Source organism: Macaca thibetana, chromosome 1, assembly GCF_024542745.1.
Source record: "Macaca thibetana thibetana isolate TM-01 chromosome 1, ASM2454274v1, whole genome shotgun sequence".
In the NCBI taxonomy this organism is placed as follows: Eukaryota; Metazoa; Chordata; class Mammalia; order Primates; family Cercopithecidae; genus Macaca; species Macaca thibetana.
The window spans coordinates 135,792,618-135,807,771 of record NC_065578.1 but is presented as its reverse complement, the minus strand read 5'-3'; the positions used below and the strand labels follow the sequence as shown (position 1 = coordinate 135,807,771).

At 43.4% G+C, this 15,154-nt stretch overlaps 2 protein-coding genes and 1 pseudogene across 23 annotated transcripts in view; 1 reads left to right on the top strand and 2 right to left on the bottom strand.

Annotated features, from left to right (window-relative positions):
- Window positions 1–2,961, bottom strand: part of CDC42BPA (CDC42 binding protein kinase alpha) — a 332,162-nt gene extending 329,201 nt beyond the window's left edge. For 16 of the 22 annotated variants that reach the window (XR_007719261.1, XM_050757207.1, XM_050757166.1 and 13 more), the window contains exon 1: window positions 1,485–2,955. Coding sequence is in view for 21 of the 22 variants with exons in the window: in XM_050757207.1 (XP_050613164.1) it covers window positions 1,485–1,662 (178 nt within the window). In the remaining variant the exon portion in view is untranslated. Of the gene's footprint in view, window positions 1–1,484 lie in introns of all 22 variants that reach the window. The other 6 variants (XM_050757123.1, XM_050757286.1, XM_050757256.1 and 3 more) reach the window with 1 other exon arrangement.
- The window catches only part of SNAP47 (synaptosome associated protein 47), a 779,054-nt gene that overhangs the window by 218,634 nt on the left and 545,266 nt on the right, over window positions 1–15,154 (top strand). The window lies entirely within an intron of this gene.
- Window positions 3,615–15,154, bottom strand: part of LOC126954217 (nuclear ubiquitous casein and cyclin-dependent kinase substrate 1-like) — a 93,160-nt pseudogene continuing 81,620 nt past the window's right edge.

The following is a 15,154-nucleotide window of genomic DNA, read 5'->3' as shown; positions in this document are numbered from 1 at the left end:
GTATCACTAAGGAACCATAACTTAAGAACTCAGGTTCCAACTCTAAAAGTACCAAAACCCTTTAAGCCTCAAAAAAAAAAAAAAAAAAAAAAAAATTAACATTACAGAATTTCTGAATTTGAGAGACATGGGATGTAAAACTACATATGCTTTACAAAATATTTTATTCAACATATAAAAGACATATACTCACAAAACCAGTACCAAAGTCAAAACTGTCTCGCTCTTAAGTGAGAAGTTACTTGAAAGATGGTTTAGATTGCTTACATTCCCAGGGTGAGTCTGGCAGTCTGTTTTGAAGAGTTATTCTACTCACATTTACATATTTTTTAAACCTTATGACATCACTTTGCTAGAAATCATCTTATACTGGCAAATGGAATAAAGTTATTACTTATAGGCATTCTTGGATCAGTGGTTTACCTGAGAAACTAACTTTGAATAAATTTCAAATCCAAAAAAAAAAAGACACAATCAGCACCTGACTTTTACCTCAGGAAAATAAAGTTTTACTTGGGAACGAAGATATTTTAGCATAAGAACTTAGCATAAGAACAAACTAAAATTAGATTTCCAAAGGTACGAAATAATATTCGGCCAAAATCCTTCAAAAGCCAACGTACCACTACTACAGACAGATCTGGGTGACGATGCTTGCTTAATGCAACAGTGAACTTCTGGACGTTAGAGTGTACCCTGTATATAACAGGAGACGCTGAAGAACTTGAGCCAAGCCCTCAAGCTTGAAGGTCATGGAGCGTTTGCTCACATCATTGATCTATTCCAATACAGTAGGTCTTCTAAATCACATCTATATTTAGAAGAATGAAGCCAAAAATCTAACCAGTTTAGATTTAAATTAGAGTAAAATCTCTCAAGTGTAAGCTGCCCCCAAACATTCTCCATCAACTACTATCACAAAATTTTTAAACTATTTATGTCATTTAATCTTACAAACATAATTTTTGGAAAGTCCATGTTTAGCAGTTTCCTTTGCTTGTACTATGTAGAGATGAAAAAAAACCCACTGATCACCACCTTCAGCTTCCTGTTGACCTAAGGTAAACACAGATATTATATCTCCTCCCATTTTGAGAATAATTTCCATAATCTGAATGTTTCCACCAATAAATGCCTTTCAAATGAAGGACTATTACAGTGCCATGTATTAGGCAACTGTAACCAATAATCCACTTTTGCCCATCACAGAATTGATTTAAAATATCTCACTGTTGACCTAAAAATGTAAGTTCTTCATCGCCAAGTTCCACATTAGCTAGGCCTTAAATCAAGGTAACAATTGAGCAGCACAGTTTTACTCCTGGGAAAATATTTACCAAAAACTAGCAGAAATCTTGAATAACTAGTGTCTATTTTTTTATTGTATTTTTTCTTTCAACGGAGTTTACTCATAACTCTCTATACCAATTAAATCATAATGACCAGCTAACGATTAACAGTTTATCTAAAAATTACAAACTTACCCCATTCTAGGTATTCGAGAATGTTCTTTTCTCTTCTCAATGGAGAATTATTGCATTCATCATAAAGACAGATAAGTATATCCAGTAATGTCTCCACACTGAAGCACTGCCCATTGGTCTGAGCGGGCCCGTCCAAAATAAACTGCTCCAACTGCCTCAAACGCACTTCTCCAGACATGTTTGCTTCGATTTCTGCTGGTTTTCCTTTAAATTATTATGATGACTTTTACTATTATCTGAACCTAAATTTTAAAAGGTATGGTTTTAAAAATAAACCACTTGTTATTCAAACAACTGTCATGCAATGCTGGTGCTGAATTAAACATCCAACACACCGGTAACCTCACTTAACTGAAGCGTCTTCAATTTCACCCATATACATATATTTTGAGGGTAAATTACCATAAAATATATACTTAATGCATTTTTTAAAGAATAATACAATTAAGTCGTATATTTAAATAAAATAATTAAAAGTACAACGAACTAGAGAGTCAACACTTCTTTAAAAAAAAAAAAAACTCTTCTCCTTCATTCAAAATTCAACTCTTGCAACGTAATCCTGAAACGAATCCAGTTGCATCACTAATGAATAAAGTCCGATTTGCATCAGCAATTCACTTCCCGGGAAGAAAAACAGAAAAGGGAGAAAAAAACAGAATGCATAGAAGGGGGAGGGAAAACCAAATATGTTGCTGCAAATCCTCCCAACCACCACTTGGATAGTGCATCAGCGGCAATTTCTCCAGCGGGAAAGGGAGGGGGCGAGGTCCCTGAACAGCCCCTCGGCTCGGAGCACGCCAAGTCTTGCCCGGAGGACGCTTTTCGTTTCTCCTCCCGAGGTCCTTCTTTTTTAAGGCTTTGCAGTCAGTCCTATTTTCAACGGATTCCGGTGAAAACTCCTCATTTTTCTCCAGGCTTCTCCCCAGGGCCTGACCGGCGGCGCGGCCGGGGGTGGAAGGCGGGCTGCGGGCGGCACTGGCACCGGGCTCCGAAGGGGCTACTTGGCCGCCCGAGCCCGCTCCATGTCGGTGGTCACTCCTGGGCCGAGCCGCGCCGCGCCAGGCAGAGATTCCCCGTCTCCCCCACACCCACACCGCGGCCGCCGCGCCGGAGGCTCCCGACGCCCCAGGCGAGGGGGGGTGCTTCTCTGAATTCAAAGGACAAGAGCCGCAGCAGCTGCGGCGGCGGCGCGGGCGGCTCTGGCAGCTACTTCGCCCCCTTCTTCACACCCCTGGGCTAAGGGCATCTTTCCTCAGCGAGGAGGGAGGCGGCCGAGGCGCAGGAGGAGGGGTCGCTTCCGCGGCTGAGGAGACCAGAGGCTGCGGCAGTCCGGCTCCCAACCACTCCCTTCCTCTCCCTTCCAGCCCTCCCCCGCCTTCCCTCTCCTCTCGCGCCCGCGCCCTGGGTTCCGCGAGGCTCCTCCAGTCCCGCCGCACGCAGGCGGAGGCTGGCGGACGAGTCTGGATCCAATATGGCGGCCTGGCCCCCCGGCCCCGGCACACGCGCGCGCACACGCCCTCCACTCCCCGCCCCCGCCCTGCCCGAGCCTCAGCCCCAGCCGGCGGCCAAGCCGGGCGGGGTCCGGCCGGCGCGCCCAGCGGAGGCCCCCAAGGGGGCGCGGGCTCTGGACGCGAGTGGTTGCGCCAGCCGGAGAGGAGGGGTGGGGACCGCCTCGGCGGCGAGGCTGCGGTTACCGCAGCGTGGAATGCGGAGCTGCGGGAGGGCTGGGGGAGGCCCGGGCGGCGGTGGCGGAGCATATGGAGGCGGGATGACCGGGCCGCGCCGGGAGCTGCGGCAGGACGGGGCGCAGGGTGGAAACTGCGCCACCGCTGCGCCGTGGCCCCGGCTCCCCGAGGCTTCTGGTGCAGATAGCGAAGCGGGGCTCCTGCCTAGTCCTCGGAGACATCACCTGTCTGGCGCGTTTGTTAAAGGCGCCCAGAAGCAGCTGGCTTTAGGCTTCCGACAGAGCTGGAGAAGACGAAGCCTGTCTCTCAGCCCCTTACCTGCTCCCCACCCACCCCCCAGATTCGGTTCGCGCACACTCCAGAATAATCATTTCTTAGTTATCTAATTACAGCACTTCGTGTGTCATTTCCCAGGACAAAAACAATGACAGACTTGTCCGCGCTACCATCGAAGTCTTGGGTCTGCACGCAAAGGATGGAATCCCCCATCTCCATTCCCAAAAGTTTCCCTACGGGAGCCTGATAGTGTCTCCTCCAGAACTGTCCTAGCGGCTGCCTGTTTTTCCCTAGCCATGGTTACCGCCTGCGGGGGATTCAGCCTGTGAAGGCAGTCAAGGCAGTTCACCGCTGTCATCAAACCTACACCCGCGTGTGCACGCGCACACACACTTGTAACCCAGTGGCACAATGCAGGAATTAGGGCAACAAAGGCAAATCACTGAATAGCTAGGGCACCTGATGCTTGTAAGGCCCTTCCAGGTTTTTGTGAATCTCGGTTTTAGGAGAGCTCCCTTTAAAAAATTCTCGTGGAAGATGCCACATTTAAATTAACACCACAAAACTGGGTCGTTGCAGTTCTGTTACTTTCTCTTAAGATTGCCATCTCCTTTATGGTCCTTCTCTAAAATACAATTATTTTATATTCCCTCCCCACACCTGCGAGGCGGTTATGTTTCTATGTTAATGCCCACAATTGCATCTTACATCTTGATAATATGGAAGCTGAGGAAGAATTAGAAATGAGGGCCTAGACGTAAAATGAAGGCTAACAGAAGTTGATTCAAGTTGTGATTCACGAAATAGCACGAATCTTTTATGAAATCTACACTTGCAACGTCTACACTTGCCTGGCTTAAGAACAGCATTATTTTCAATGCGGTCTTGACATGAATAATACTTAGATTCAAACAAAAGGTCAATCATTTCCAGCCATGACATCTTTATATGGGTGTGTGTTGTCTAATTCTAAAAGTAGTAGAAAAGCAAAAAGAAAAGTTTAATCCTAACACAGATAATAAGCAATATTTTGGTGTTTATTATTCAAGTCTTTTTCCTATGCACTTTTACAAAAATGATACATAATAAAAGACAGTTTTATAGCCTCTTGCTTGAAATTAGCAATATATTTTGGACATTTTTTCAGCTCAACAAATATTCTTCAACAATATGGATTTTAATGGTGAAGCCAATTTTAACAGTTTCGTTTGACCATAAGATGCGGTAGCAAAGAAGGAAGCAATGTCTTCTCCTTTTTCAAGTATGGTAAACTAAAGAACTGACTCCAAGATACCTACTTTTCCAACTTACAAATAACTAAAAAGAAGTTTAAAGGAGAACCTAAAACGTGTTAGGTCTCAATAAATGCTAATTAACAATGTAAGTATATGAGATGTAGATACATTTTTTTTTTAACAAAAGAGTCAAGCTGTCAGTTCTCTACCAATTCTATTAGCACTTGGGTACCACCCACAGTCCAGGGTATTGATGGTTGCTAAATAACCCTTTCCACATTATTTAGAAAGCAGAGAGGAGAATTTATTTTTATTTAAATAAAAAAAACACACACACACACACAAAGAGAAGGAAGGAGGTTGAACCCAATCAATTTTGCTTGAATAATTCAAGCTCAGAGACTTAATAATTAACTAGACACTAAACACATTGTGCGGGTGTTATTTTAAATGTTCCAGTTGAAGTGTGAACATGCTTGTTAATGAAACCGGTCTTAAGCCAAAGAAAGGCGCAGCCCAGCAGCCGTACAGTGCTTGAGGTGTTCCTGCAAAACAAGAGTGCCACAGGCTGCCTCACAGGATATTCTTTGGGGAAAAATAGCCTGGAGGAGGTCTTCTTTGTGAAATTCTGCTTGGGGGCCTGGAGATTAGATGTATACCACTGCAAATGCCCAATTTGTTTGAAATAATCAGAGAATGTTTTATGAAGATGCTGGGAATTAATCTGACCATTCAGAAAAGAAAGAGGACAGGAGAAGACAAGAAGGTAGGAAGGTGGAAAGAAGAAGGCAGGACAGAAATCATTAAGCCTAGTCCCCAGTATGAGCTCTCTTCAACTAATCCTCCAATTCAGGGCTAAAAGCAGGAGAATTAATCCACCAATTAATATTTTTAACAGTCAGCCTCACTCTCACCTTGGTATATCTAACTTCAGAATAACTATAGGGTCATTGTTGGAGAACGGAGCCAAAAACAAGGTGAGTGCCACAGTAGGGCTTAATGTATAGCACTGAGGATGTTTTACCACATCTCCTTTTAGCCTAGCCACATCCTGACCCTGCAAATGAATGACTTGGCTTAGTACCCTCCCAAGATAAAATGCCAGCAAATGCCTGTCCTCTCTTCATGTCAGGCTCCTGACATGAGTGAGATCAACTGCAAGGGCTTATATATAAAAAAGAAACTTTCTGATTAATAATTGCTTCCTTTACAGAACACTTAACAACCTGTAAACACTGTCCTGGGTAGTTTGAGCTCATGTTTTATTCAATCATCATAACCATATGAAGTAGGGAAATTACCTCTATATCATAGATGATGGAAGAAGCTGAGGCTTAGAGATCTTAACTTGTGAAAGATCACACAATTAGTGATTGACTCAGGAGCTACAAGTCAGTACCAGGCCTGTCTCATGCCAGTGCCCATGGCTTTAACCACAAAGCAAGTGAGGTATAAAACATCTTCAGGTTCTATAAACGCAACTCTTCCTTCCTATTGTAACAAGGAATAAGTGGGATGTGTTGTTAATTCACATATTTGGGCTTTAGAAGTTGATATCAGGGCAAAGAAAGAACTACGTACATGATTATGTCAGGGTTCAACCAAAAAAGCAGAAATCACGTATTTATTTAAACCAGAGAAAGCTTTTTTTTTTGAGACGGAGTCTTGCTCTGTCTCCCAGGCTGGAGTGCAGGGGCGTGATCACATGCTCACCGCTACCTCCATCTCCCTGATTCAAGCGATTCTCCTGCCTCAGCCTCCCAAATAGCTGGGACTACAGGCACACGCCCACGCCATTACCACATCTGGCTAATTTTCTTTCTTTTCCTTCCTTCCTTCCTTCCTTCCTTCCTTCCTTCCTTCCTTCCTTCCTTCCTTCCTTCCTTCCTTCCTTCTTTCCTTCCTTCCTCCCTCCCTCCCTCCCTCCTTTCTCTCTCTCCTTCCTTCCTTCCTTCCTTCTTTCCTTCCTTCCTTCCTTCCCTCCCTCCCTCCCTCCCTCCTTCCTTCCTTCCTTTCTTTCTTTCTTTTGTGAGACTAGTCTCTCTCTGTTTTCCAGGCTGGAATGCAGGGGCGCAATCTCGGCTCACTGCAAGCTTCGCCTCCCGGGTTCACACCATTCTCCTGCCTCAGCCTCCCGAGTAGCTGGGACTACAGGCGCCCGCTACCATACCCGGCTAACTTTTTGTATTTTTAGTAGAGACGGGGTTTCACTGTGTTAGCCAGGATGGTCTCGATATCCTGACCTCTTGATCCGCCTGTCTCAGTCTCCCAAAATGCTGGGATGACAGGCGTGAGCCACCGCGCCCGGCCCACATCCGGGTAATTGTCTTGTATTTTTAGTAGAGACGGGGTTTCACAATGTTGGCTGGGCTTGTCTTGAACTCCTGACCTCAAATGATCCACCCACCTCAGCCTCCCAAAATGCTGGGATTACAGGTGTGAGCCACTGCACCCGGCCGAAACCAGAGAAACCTTAATTCTGACACATGGTTCCATGGTTCCATGGATGATGGAAGAGCGAGGAAGTCAGGTGACCCAGTTTGGCAGCAGCCGGAAGCTATTCCCACCCCTAGGCTGGTGGAAGCTAAAACCAGGGCTGGTGGGAGATGGAGCCACAGAAGAGATGCAAGTGCTACTGGGGATGCTGCCTTAGGCAGACAGAGGGGAAGAGAATCCTCTTATGACAAATCTCCCGTCATTTGCAGCTAACACGGAGCCTCTCAAAGGGAGGCTGCATGAGTGGTCCCCAGAGATAAAGTAGAGCAGGCAATGGGTAAGAAATGAATGTAAGAGCAAACAGGCAGAATTTGCACACATATAATCAACACAGTTACAGTTTAACCCAAACTATAATAAAATCAATAAAACAAATGTTTTATCTCTGAACAACCATTAAGTAGATTTTGAAGTGGTATTATTTTAACATAGGAGAAGTTTTTACCTTTTTCTTTTCAAATTTTTTTATTTTTTTCTTCAAGAAGTTAAAAAACCAACCAACCCTCATTAGGGCAGGTTTACTTAGGTATACAGACGAATAGTTCCCACTTGCTTGTCAGTGGATTTTGTCCATGTTGCCCTATCTTTAAATTTATCATTTAAAATCTCTCATTAAAGCTCTACATAAACAAGCTCTACTATAAATGGAACTTTCCAAAATATGTTTAGATTCAAACGTTATAATACAGATATTGTCAGCTATTAGAGCTACTTAGCAAATTTGAACATTGCAAAGATAAGTGAGATTCTTTCATAAATTCCATCAGCAGAAAACACTTGGTAAAGACTGTACTGCAACATGTGGTGACAAAACCAAACCAATTAAGCCAGTGTGAACCTTTGGTCCTGAGGTGGGAGTGGAGGTGACACACCCAGGACCTATAGGGGCTGGCAGCCAAGGAGGTGAAAGTTGACGAATTCAGTTACCACACTCTGGAAATTGCTCTGGCCAAGATTGCCAGTGACTTCCACATTACCAAAATTAATAGGCAATCCTCAATCCGCATCTCATTTGCCCTTTAACAGTATTTCACAGTGCTGATCACCTCTCTTAACTAAAACATTTTCCTTCACTTGATTTCCGCACTCTCCTGATTTTCTCCTACCTCACTGGCCACTCATTCTCAGTCTCCTTCACTGGATGATCCTTATCTTCTTGATCTTCAAATACTGGAGTGGCCCAGGGCTCAGAACCTCATCTCTTTTCTAGCTACACCCATTACCTAGGTGATCTCAATTAATCTTAAGGCCATATATACAATCTATGATGGTCTGAAAAACTTGTCATAAATTCTTCAACACTCCTTCCATTGAAAGGTTGGGTCTATATCCTCTTACGTTGAATCTAGGCCAAGCTTCGTGACTTGCTTGTCCTAAATAGAATGTAGCATAAATAACTGCTTACCTTCCTAGGGTGAGCCATAAAAGGCAATGCAGTGTCAGCTTGTCCACTGGAACACTGTCACTAGAACCCTACATTGCCATGTAAGACATTCAACTAAATTCAACTGTCCTAAGGCTGCCATGCTAGTAGGGAGCCCAAGCTGCATGCAGTCACCCATTCAGCAGCTCCAGGCAGCATCAGCTGCTGGACATGTGATTGCAGACACTTCCAGATGATTGGAGTCTGCAGCTGTCAATCACCCTAGCCAAGACTCCCAGTCTTCTCATCTGAGGCCCCAGTCATTGTGGAGCAGAGTTAACTTCTCATCACTGTGTTTTTTTTCACATTTCTGATGTGTAACATCCATGAACCTGATGAAATAATTGCATTAAGCTGCTACATTCTGAAATAATTTGTTGTGCAACAGTAGTAACTAGAACAACATCATCTTTTTTTTTTTTGGCAGGGTCTCACTCTTCACCCAGGTTGGAGTGCAGTGGTACGACCATAGCTCACTGCAGCCTCCACCTCCCAGGTTTAAGTGATCCACTCACCTCAGCCTCCTGAGTAGCTGGGACTACAGGTGTGCACCACCATGCCCAGCTAATTTTTTTGTTGGGGGCGGGGGTAGAAATGGTTTCGCCTTGCTGCCCAGGCTGGTCTCAGACTCCTGGGCTCAAATATTCCTCTTGCCTCAGCTCCCAAAGTGCTAGGATTACAGGTGTGAGCTACCGTGCCTGGTCCAAATGGTCTTTACACTCATTAAATCCTCTTTAAAATCCTGTACAGTAGAATCTATTATTATTTCCACGGAGAAAAACTGAGGACTAGACAGATTAAGTAACTTTCCCAAGTGTACAAAGCTGATAGGTAGTATCAGGATTCCAGCACAGGTGGGATTCATTCTGAAGCTTGTGTGCTGAAATGCTTTCCTCACCTACCTCATAGCAAGGTAAGAGAAACTAATACCAGCTACCTGATTCATATTTAGACTGTGCCCTATTGTCTAAAAAGAGAAGAGAAAACAGAAATGACTTAGCTATAACCTGGAAGCAGAGAAGACATTCTTTTGCAGAGATTTTTGTTCATTGTTTTTCTTATTAAAGAAGAGCAAACAAGAGAGAACAGTTTTATTAAAATAGGACTTATTTCATGGAGACAAAAAATGAAACTCTTTGTTATCAGGATGGTAATGGGTGATAACTCAATTTAAATACAAAGAGAGATTGTCAAATTGTAATCTGTGAAGATTTTTTAAATGATTATTTCAATTCAGTTCCAACAGCCACCTATCTTGAATGGTTTGGAACCCACCTGCCAGAAGGTGACAGGACCAGAACAGATACGCTCTCCAGGCCTCATTCAGCAATGAGATTCAGTGCTTCACACCAGTATGGGAGACTAATTAAACTCACAGTTGTATGGTGGAGCCAGCGATTATGTTTTAGAACAGTCTGACCTCTCTCTGACCCAGAGGATAGCAAGCATCAGCATTTACAAGCCAAATGAAATAAGGCACTGTCAGCAATGTTTCTTACAGTAAGAAATATAATAATAATAATAATAAAAAGCACCAAGACATAAACCCACATATAAGATGGTATCTGGAGACCCCAGGCATCCATAAAAAGGGAAGTGAAAATTCAAGAAAATTCAATCTGAGATCCTAACAGGGGCTTTCCTCAAATAAGAAAGGCCCCCAAGTTGGCACAGTGGCTCATGCCTGTAATCCCAGCACTTTGGGAGGCTAAGGCAGGCAGATCACCTGAGGTCAGGAGTTTGAGACCAGGCTAGCCAACATGGTGAAACCCCGTCTCTATTGAAAATGCAATAAAAATTAGCCAGGTGTGGCGGCACGGGCCTGTAATCCCAGCTACTCAGGAGGTGGAGGCAGGAGAATCGCTTGAACCTGGAAGGTGGAGGTTGCAGTGAGCCAAGATCGCACCAGTGCACTCCAGCCTGGGCAACAGAGAAAATTCCGTCAAAAAACAAAAAAAAAAGAAAAAGAAAAAATAAATAAAGTCCCCAAATATTATAAAAATTAAGGAAAAATGTATGTGGAGGACAATAAAGAGTACAAAAGACTTCATAAGTATTAAAATGTGGGACCTTGTTCCAGCCACTTCTTCAAATACTAGCATGACATTGACATAGGTCAGGATAAAAAGCTAGAGAACAATATCAAAGAATGATGTTAGAAAAAAATTAAGTATTTTTTATTACTGTAACATTAGGTTTTTCTGTTCTTTGAAAGTTTGTTTCTCATAATAACATGTTATCCTATATAAAAACAACTAATTGATCATTAGTGTATTATTTTCTCAGCAATGGAACTGAGTTTTCTCTAAACCATCTATGTCCATGCTCTTGTTCATCCTGCCTTGTGAGAAGTCATTTATTTAATGACTACCTTAGTGCAAAGCACCATGTATGACTGTGAAACAAATACTTTTACTATACAAAAATAAATTATCTAGGCAGTGATAAAACTACCACCTTGTCCTCATTAGTACCTCATACTAAAAATGGAATTAATCGGCCGGACACAGTGGCTCATGCCTGTAAACTAAGCACTTTGGCAGGCCGAGGTGGGTGGATCACCTGAGATCACACCACTGCACTCCAGCCTGGGTGACAGAGCGAGAGTCTGTCTCAGGAAAAAAATAAAATGGAATTAACCATCCCACAAAACTACTAGATAATCATTAACAAGTACTAGAGCAACCATTCCCAAATTGCTTTTTTTAAACTACTATTAAGATGTTTCAGTTCATTCATTCAGTCACCAATGAATGCCATCAATGAAGTACTTACCAAGCCCCCAGTCTCCACCAGATACAGAGTATAAAGTATAAATGGATCATGTCCAACTTTCATTGTAGAAATCCCCAAGATAAACTTACAAATTTTAAACAAAGGTATCATAATATTGTTAATGTCCTTTTAGTTGGAATGGGAAGGTTGGTTGGTGGAAGGTAATGAAGCAGAGAAATTTCCCTGAAAGCTGAATTATAGTATACCTTTTGGTACACTTTGTATTCCTCAGAACAGAGTAGACAACAGAGAGGATTTTTCCAAGAGAGAAAATAAGCCACAGCTATTATTAAAAAAAAATTGAAATCATGTCCTCTGCAGCGACATATATAAAGCTGGAGGCCATTATTCTAAGTGAAATGACTTAGAAGCAGAAAATAAAATACTGCATGTTCTCACTGAGGTATTTGGTAACTTGTCCATGAGTACACATGGACATAAAGATGTAAATCATAGGTACTGGGGACTCTAAAAAGAGGGAGACTGTGGGGGTGAGGCTTGAAAACTTGCCTATTGAATACAATGTTTGCTATTTGGGTAATGGGTATACTAGAAGCCCAGTCCCTGCCAATATGCAATACACCTGTGTACCCCTTGAATCTAAAATAAAATGAAAATTTTTAAAAAAGAAAAAACCAACTTCGGGGCTGTGGGAAGCAAGCTGGGACAGAAGAATCAGGCCCCTCTAGGAAAAGACAGAGGTACAAATAACCAAATCCAAGCATGGCTAAGTGAAATCTCATGAGGGTGATTAAATTTTCCAGTGGTGGCCAGGCACAGTGGCTCACCCCTGTAATCTCAGCACTTTGGGAGGCTGAGGCGGGTGGATCATCTGAGGTCAGGAGTTCGAGACCAGCCTGACCAACATGGAGAAACCCTGTCTCTACTAAAAAATACAGAATTAGCTGGGCATGGTGGCGCATGCCTATAATCCCAGATACTCAGGAGGCTGAGGCAGGAGAATCGCTTGAACTCGGGAGGCAGAGGTTGTGGTGAGCTGAGATCGTGCCATTGCACTCCAGCCGAGGCAACAAGAGCGAAAACTCCGTCTAAAAAAAAAAAAAAAAATTCAAGTGACTCAGTTCCACAAAGACAGGGTCAGGTGGAGCCACTCCTGAGAAGAGATAGTTATAGTTGTCAGATGGGGGCTAGGATGATAGATGGATGATGGTGGTCCTTCTAGGTTAGAAGGACATTGGTTACTAAGGGGTGGGAAGACGACATGAGGCAGAAACCCGTGAGCGCTTCCAGGTATTAGTCAAGAAGGGGTAGCCTCAAGTTTCAGCAAGGAATTGGAACACACATAAAAAACCCAGATGCAAAGCTACAAATATAAGCTAACCAGCTAAACTAGGGGTCAGCTGGAAGCTCTCTGAGGTATCTGAGGGCTAAATGTTACTTTGGGCCCACTAGACCAGTGGTGTGGAAGCAAGGACCCATTTTAAGATCTCACCAGCTATTGGTCAGACTTCTCAGTGTGCCCTGTAAGGCCAGAGTAGCCCTAACCAAGGGTCTATATGGAGTAGAACCTGAAGGTTGTGACAGGAAAATAAAAATCCAGGACCCCAATTCACTCTGCCAAAAGAAAAAAAATGAAGCTGAAAGCTGAGTTGTGCAAGAGCTGCCTTTCCTTTTGTTCCTAAGCAGATAGCCACAGATAAAAAGTTAAATATCTCCACAGGTAGCTACTCTATGTTCACCTTATCTTACGTAAAGCTCCAATTTACTGAGCACGAGAGGAATACGTAATTGACTATTCCCCTACCTGCTCCTTTTCTCTTGCAACATATAGATTCAGTAATGTAACCACCTCTCTCCCCTCCAGCCCACTATTCCCTCTTTAAATATTGAAGCCCTCAGACCATAGACTATTTCTGAAATTCTGTGTTTGTTTGTTTTCTTCCTGGGCATGTCCTTAACCTTAGCAAAATAAACTTCTAAATTGATTGATACCGGTCTCAGATGCTTTTTGGTTAACAAGGTCATCACTGCTGGCATCTGGTTAAGACTGAATAGTCATGAACTTATGCTGCCAACCTAAAACTACTCCCTCACTGGGACGCCTAACACCTCGGACAGTGTGGCCATTGCTTTGGGTTAAGGTCGAATCAGGGAACATCTTTCACAGGCTGGATACAATCTAAAGCTTGGATTAACCTGCCCACTAGCATACTGATACTTATTACTTTGAGCACTTGAGCTCAAATGCAAACAATGATTTCTCCCTTAATTGGCTGCTGTGGTGATCCCATTCGGAGTGGAAGCGCTGAAGGTTAAATAATAAAAAGCTACTGTGGAGCTATAAACCATGGTTTAAAAACCCCTTTAAAGGAAAGTGATTAAAAGAGATAGCTAAGGTACAATACCCTCTGCCCAGTGGACAATAAGATGGACTAGAATGTCTAGATAACACGTTAGATTGAGCTATTGACTATCTCTTCCATACACTCTTTCATTCAGCAAATATATATTGAGCACTGACTGTATGCTGGACAGTATGCCAGGTCTTTCTCAGGCTTGGAGAATACAAGCAATTTCTTCTCTCTCTCTCTCTCTCTCTCTCTCTCTTTCTCCTCTCTCTCTCTCTTTTTTTTTTTTTTTTTTTTTTTTGGACAGGGACTCACTCTGTCACCCAGGCTGGAGTGCAGTGGTGTGATCACAGCCCACTGCAGCCTCAACCTCCTGAGCTCAGGCTATTCCCCAGCCTCAGCCTCCCAAGTAGCTGGGACTACAGATATGTGCCACCATGTCCAGCTAATTTTTGTGTTGTTTGTTGTTGTTGTTGTTGTTTTGAGACAGGGTCTCACTCTGTCCCCCAGGCTAGAGTGCAGTGGTGCAATCTTGGCTTACTACAGCCTCCGCCTTCTGGGTTGAAGTGATTCTCCTGCCTCAGCCTCCTGAATAGCTGGGATTACAGGCATGCACCACCACACCCGGCTAATTTTGTATTTTTAGTAGAGATGGGGGTTTCACCATGTTGGCCAGGCTGGTCTTGAACTCCTGATCTCAGGTGATCCACCCACCTCAACCTCCCAAAGTACTGGAATTACAGGCATGAGCCACCACGCCTGGCTAATTTTGTTTAGTTTTCGTAGAGACAGGGTCTCACTACGTTGCCCAGGCTTGTCTCAAATTCACGGACGCAAGTGATCTTCCTGCCTCCGCCGCCCAAACTGCTGAGATTACAGGTGTGAGTCACTGTGCCAGGCCAAATTCTCTCTTTCTTATATTCACTCTGGCTTTCTCTCACTCTCTTCCTCTGTTTCTGCCTTTTCCTCACTACAGTCTCTATGAACATATCTTTCAGCAGCAATTTATCTGTTTCTTCCCTCCTTTCCTCTGCCTACCTTTCCTTCTCCCTCTATTTGTCCTTTCTCTTCTCTAATCTTTTCTCATCTTTTATTTCCTTACCTTTCCACTACCCTCCCTTCCCTTAACTTCTCATAAAGCTGAAAGAAAACCAGTTTTAAAATATGTATTAAATATAACCAATCTCAATGGGGGAAAAAGTATCATCTCAAGGGAGCTCATGTTAAATGCATTACTCTTGGGACAAATGACATAAAGTTAGCACTTATTCACACATTTATATAGTTGTAGATGAATATCCTACCTAGAAGAGACAGAGCACTGAAGGAAGAGAATCCCAGGTGTTTGATTTTTTCTGGCCATTGGTGATGGTAGAGGGAGGAAGGAAGGGTTTATGCATGGGACACTCTCCGGGGACAGTGAGGAAATGTGTCATCAGAGCAAGTGGTTTAATGAAGAGACTGTCCT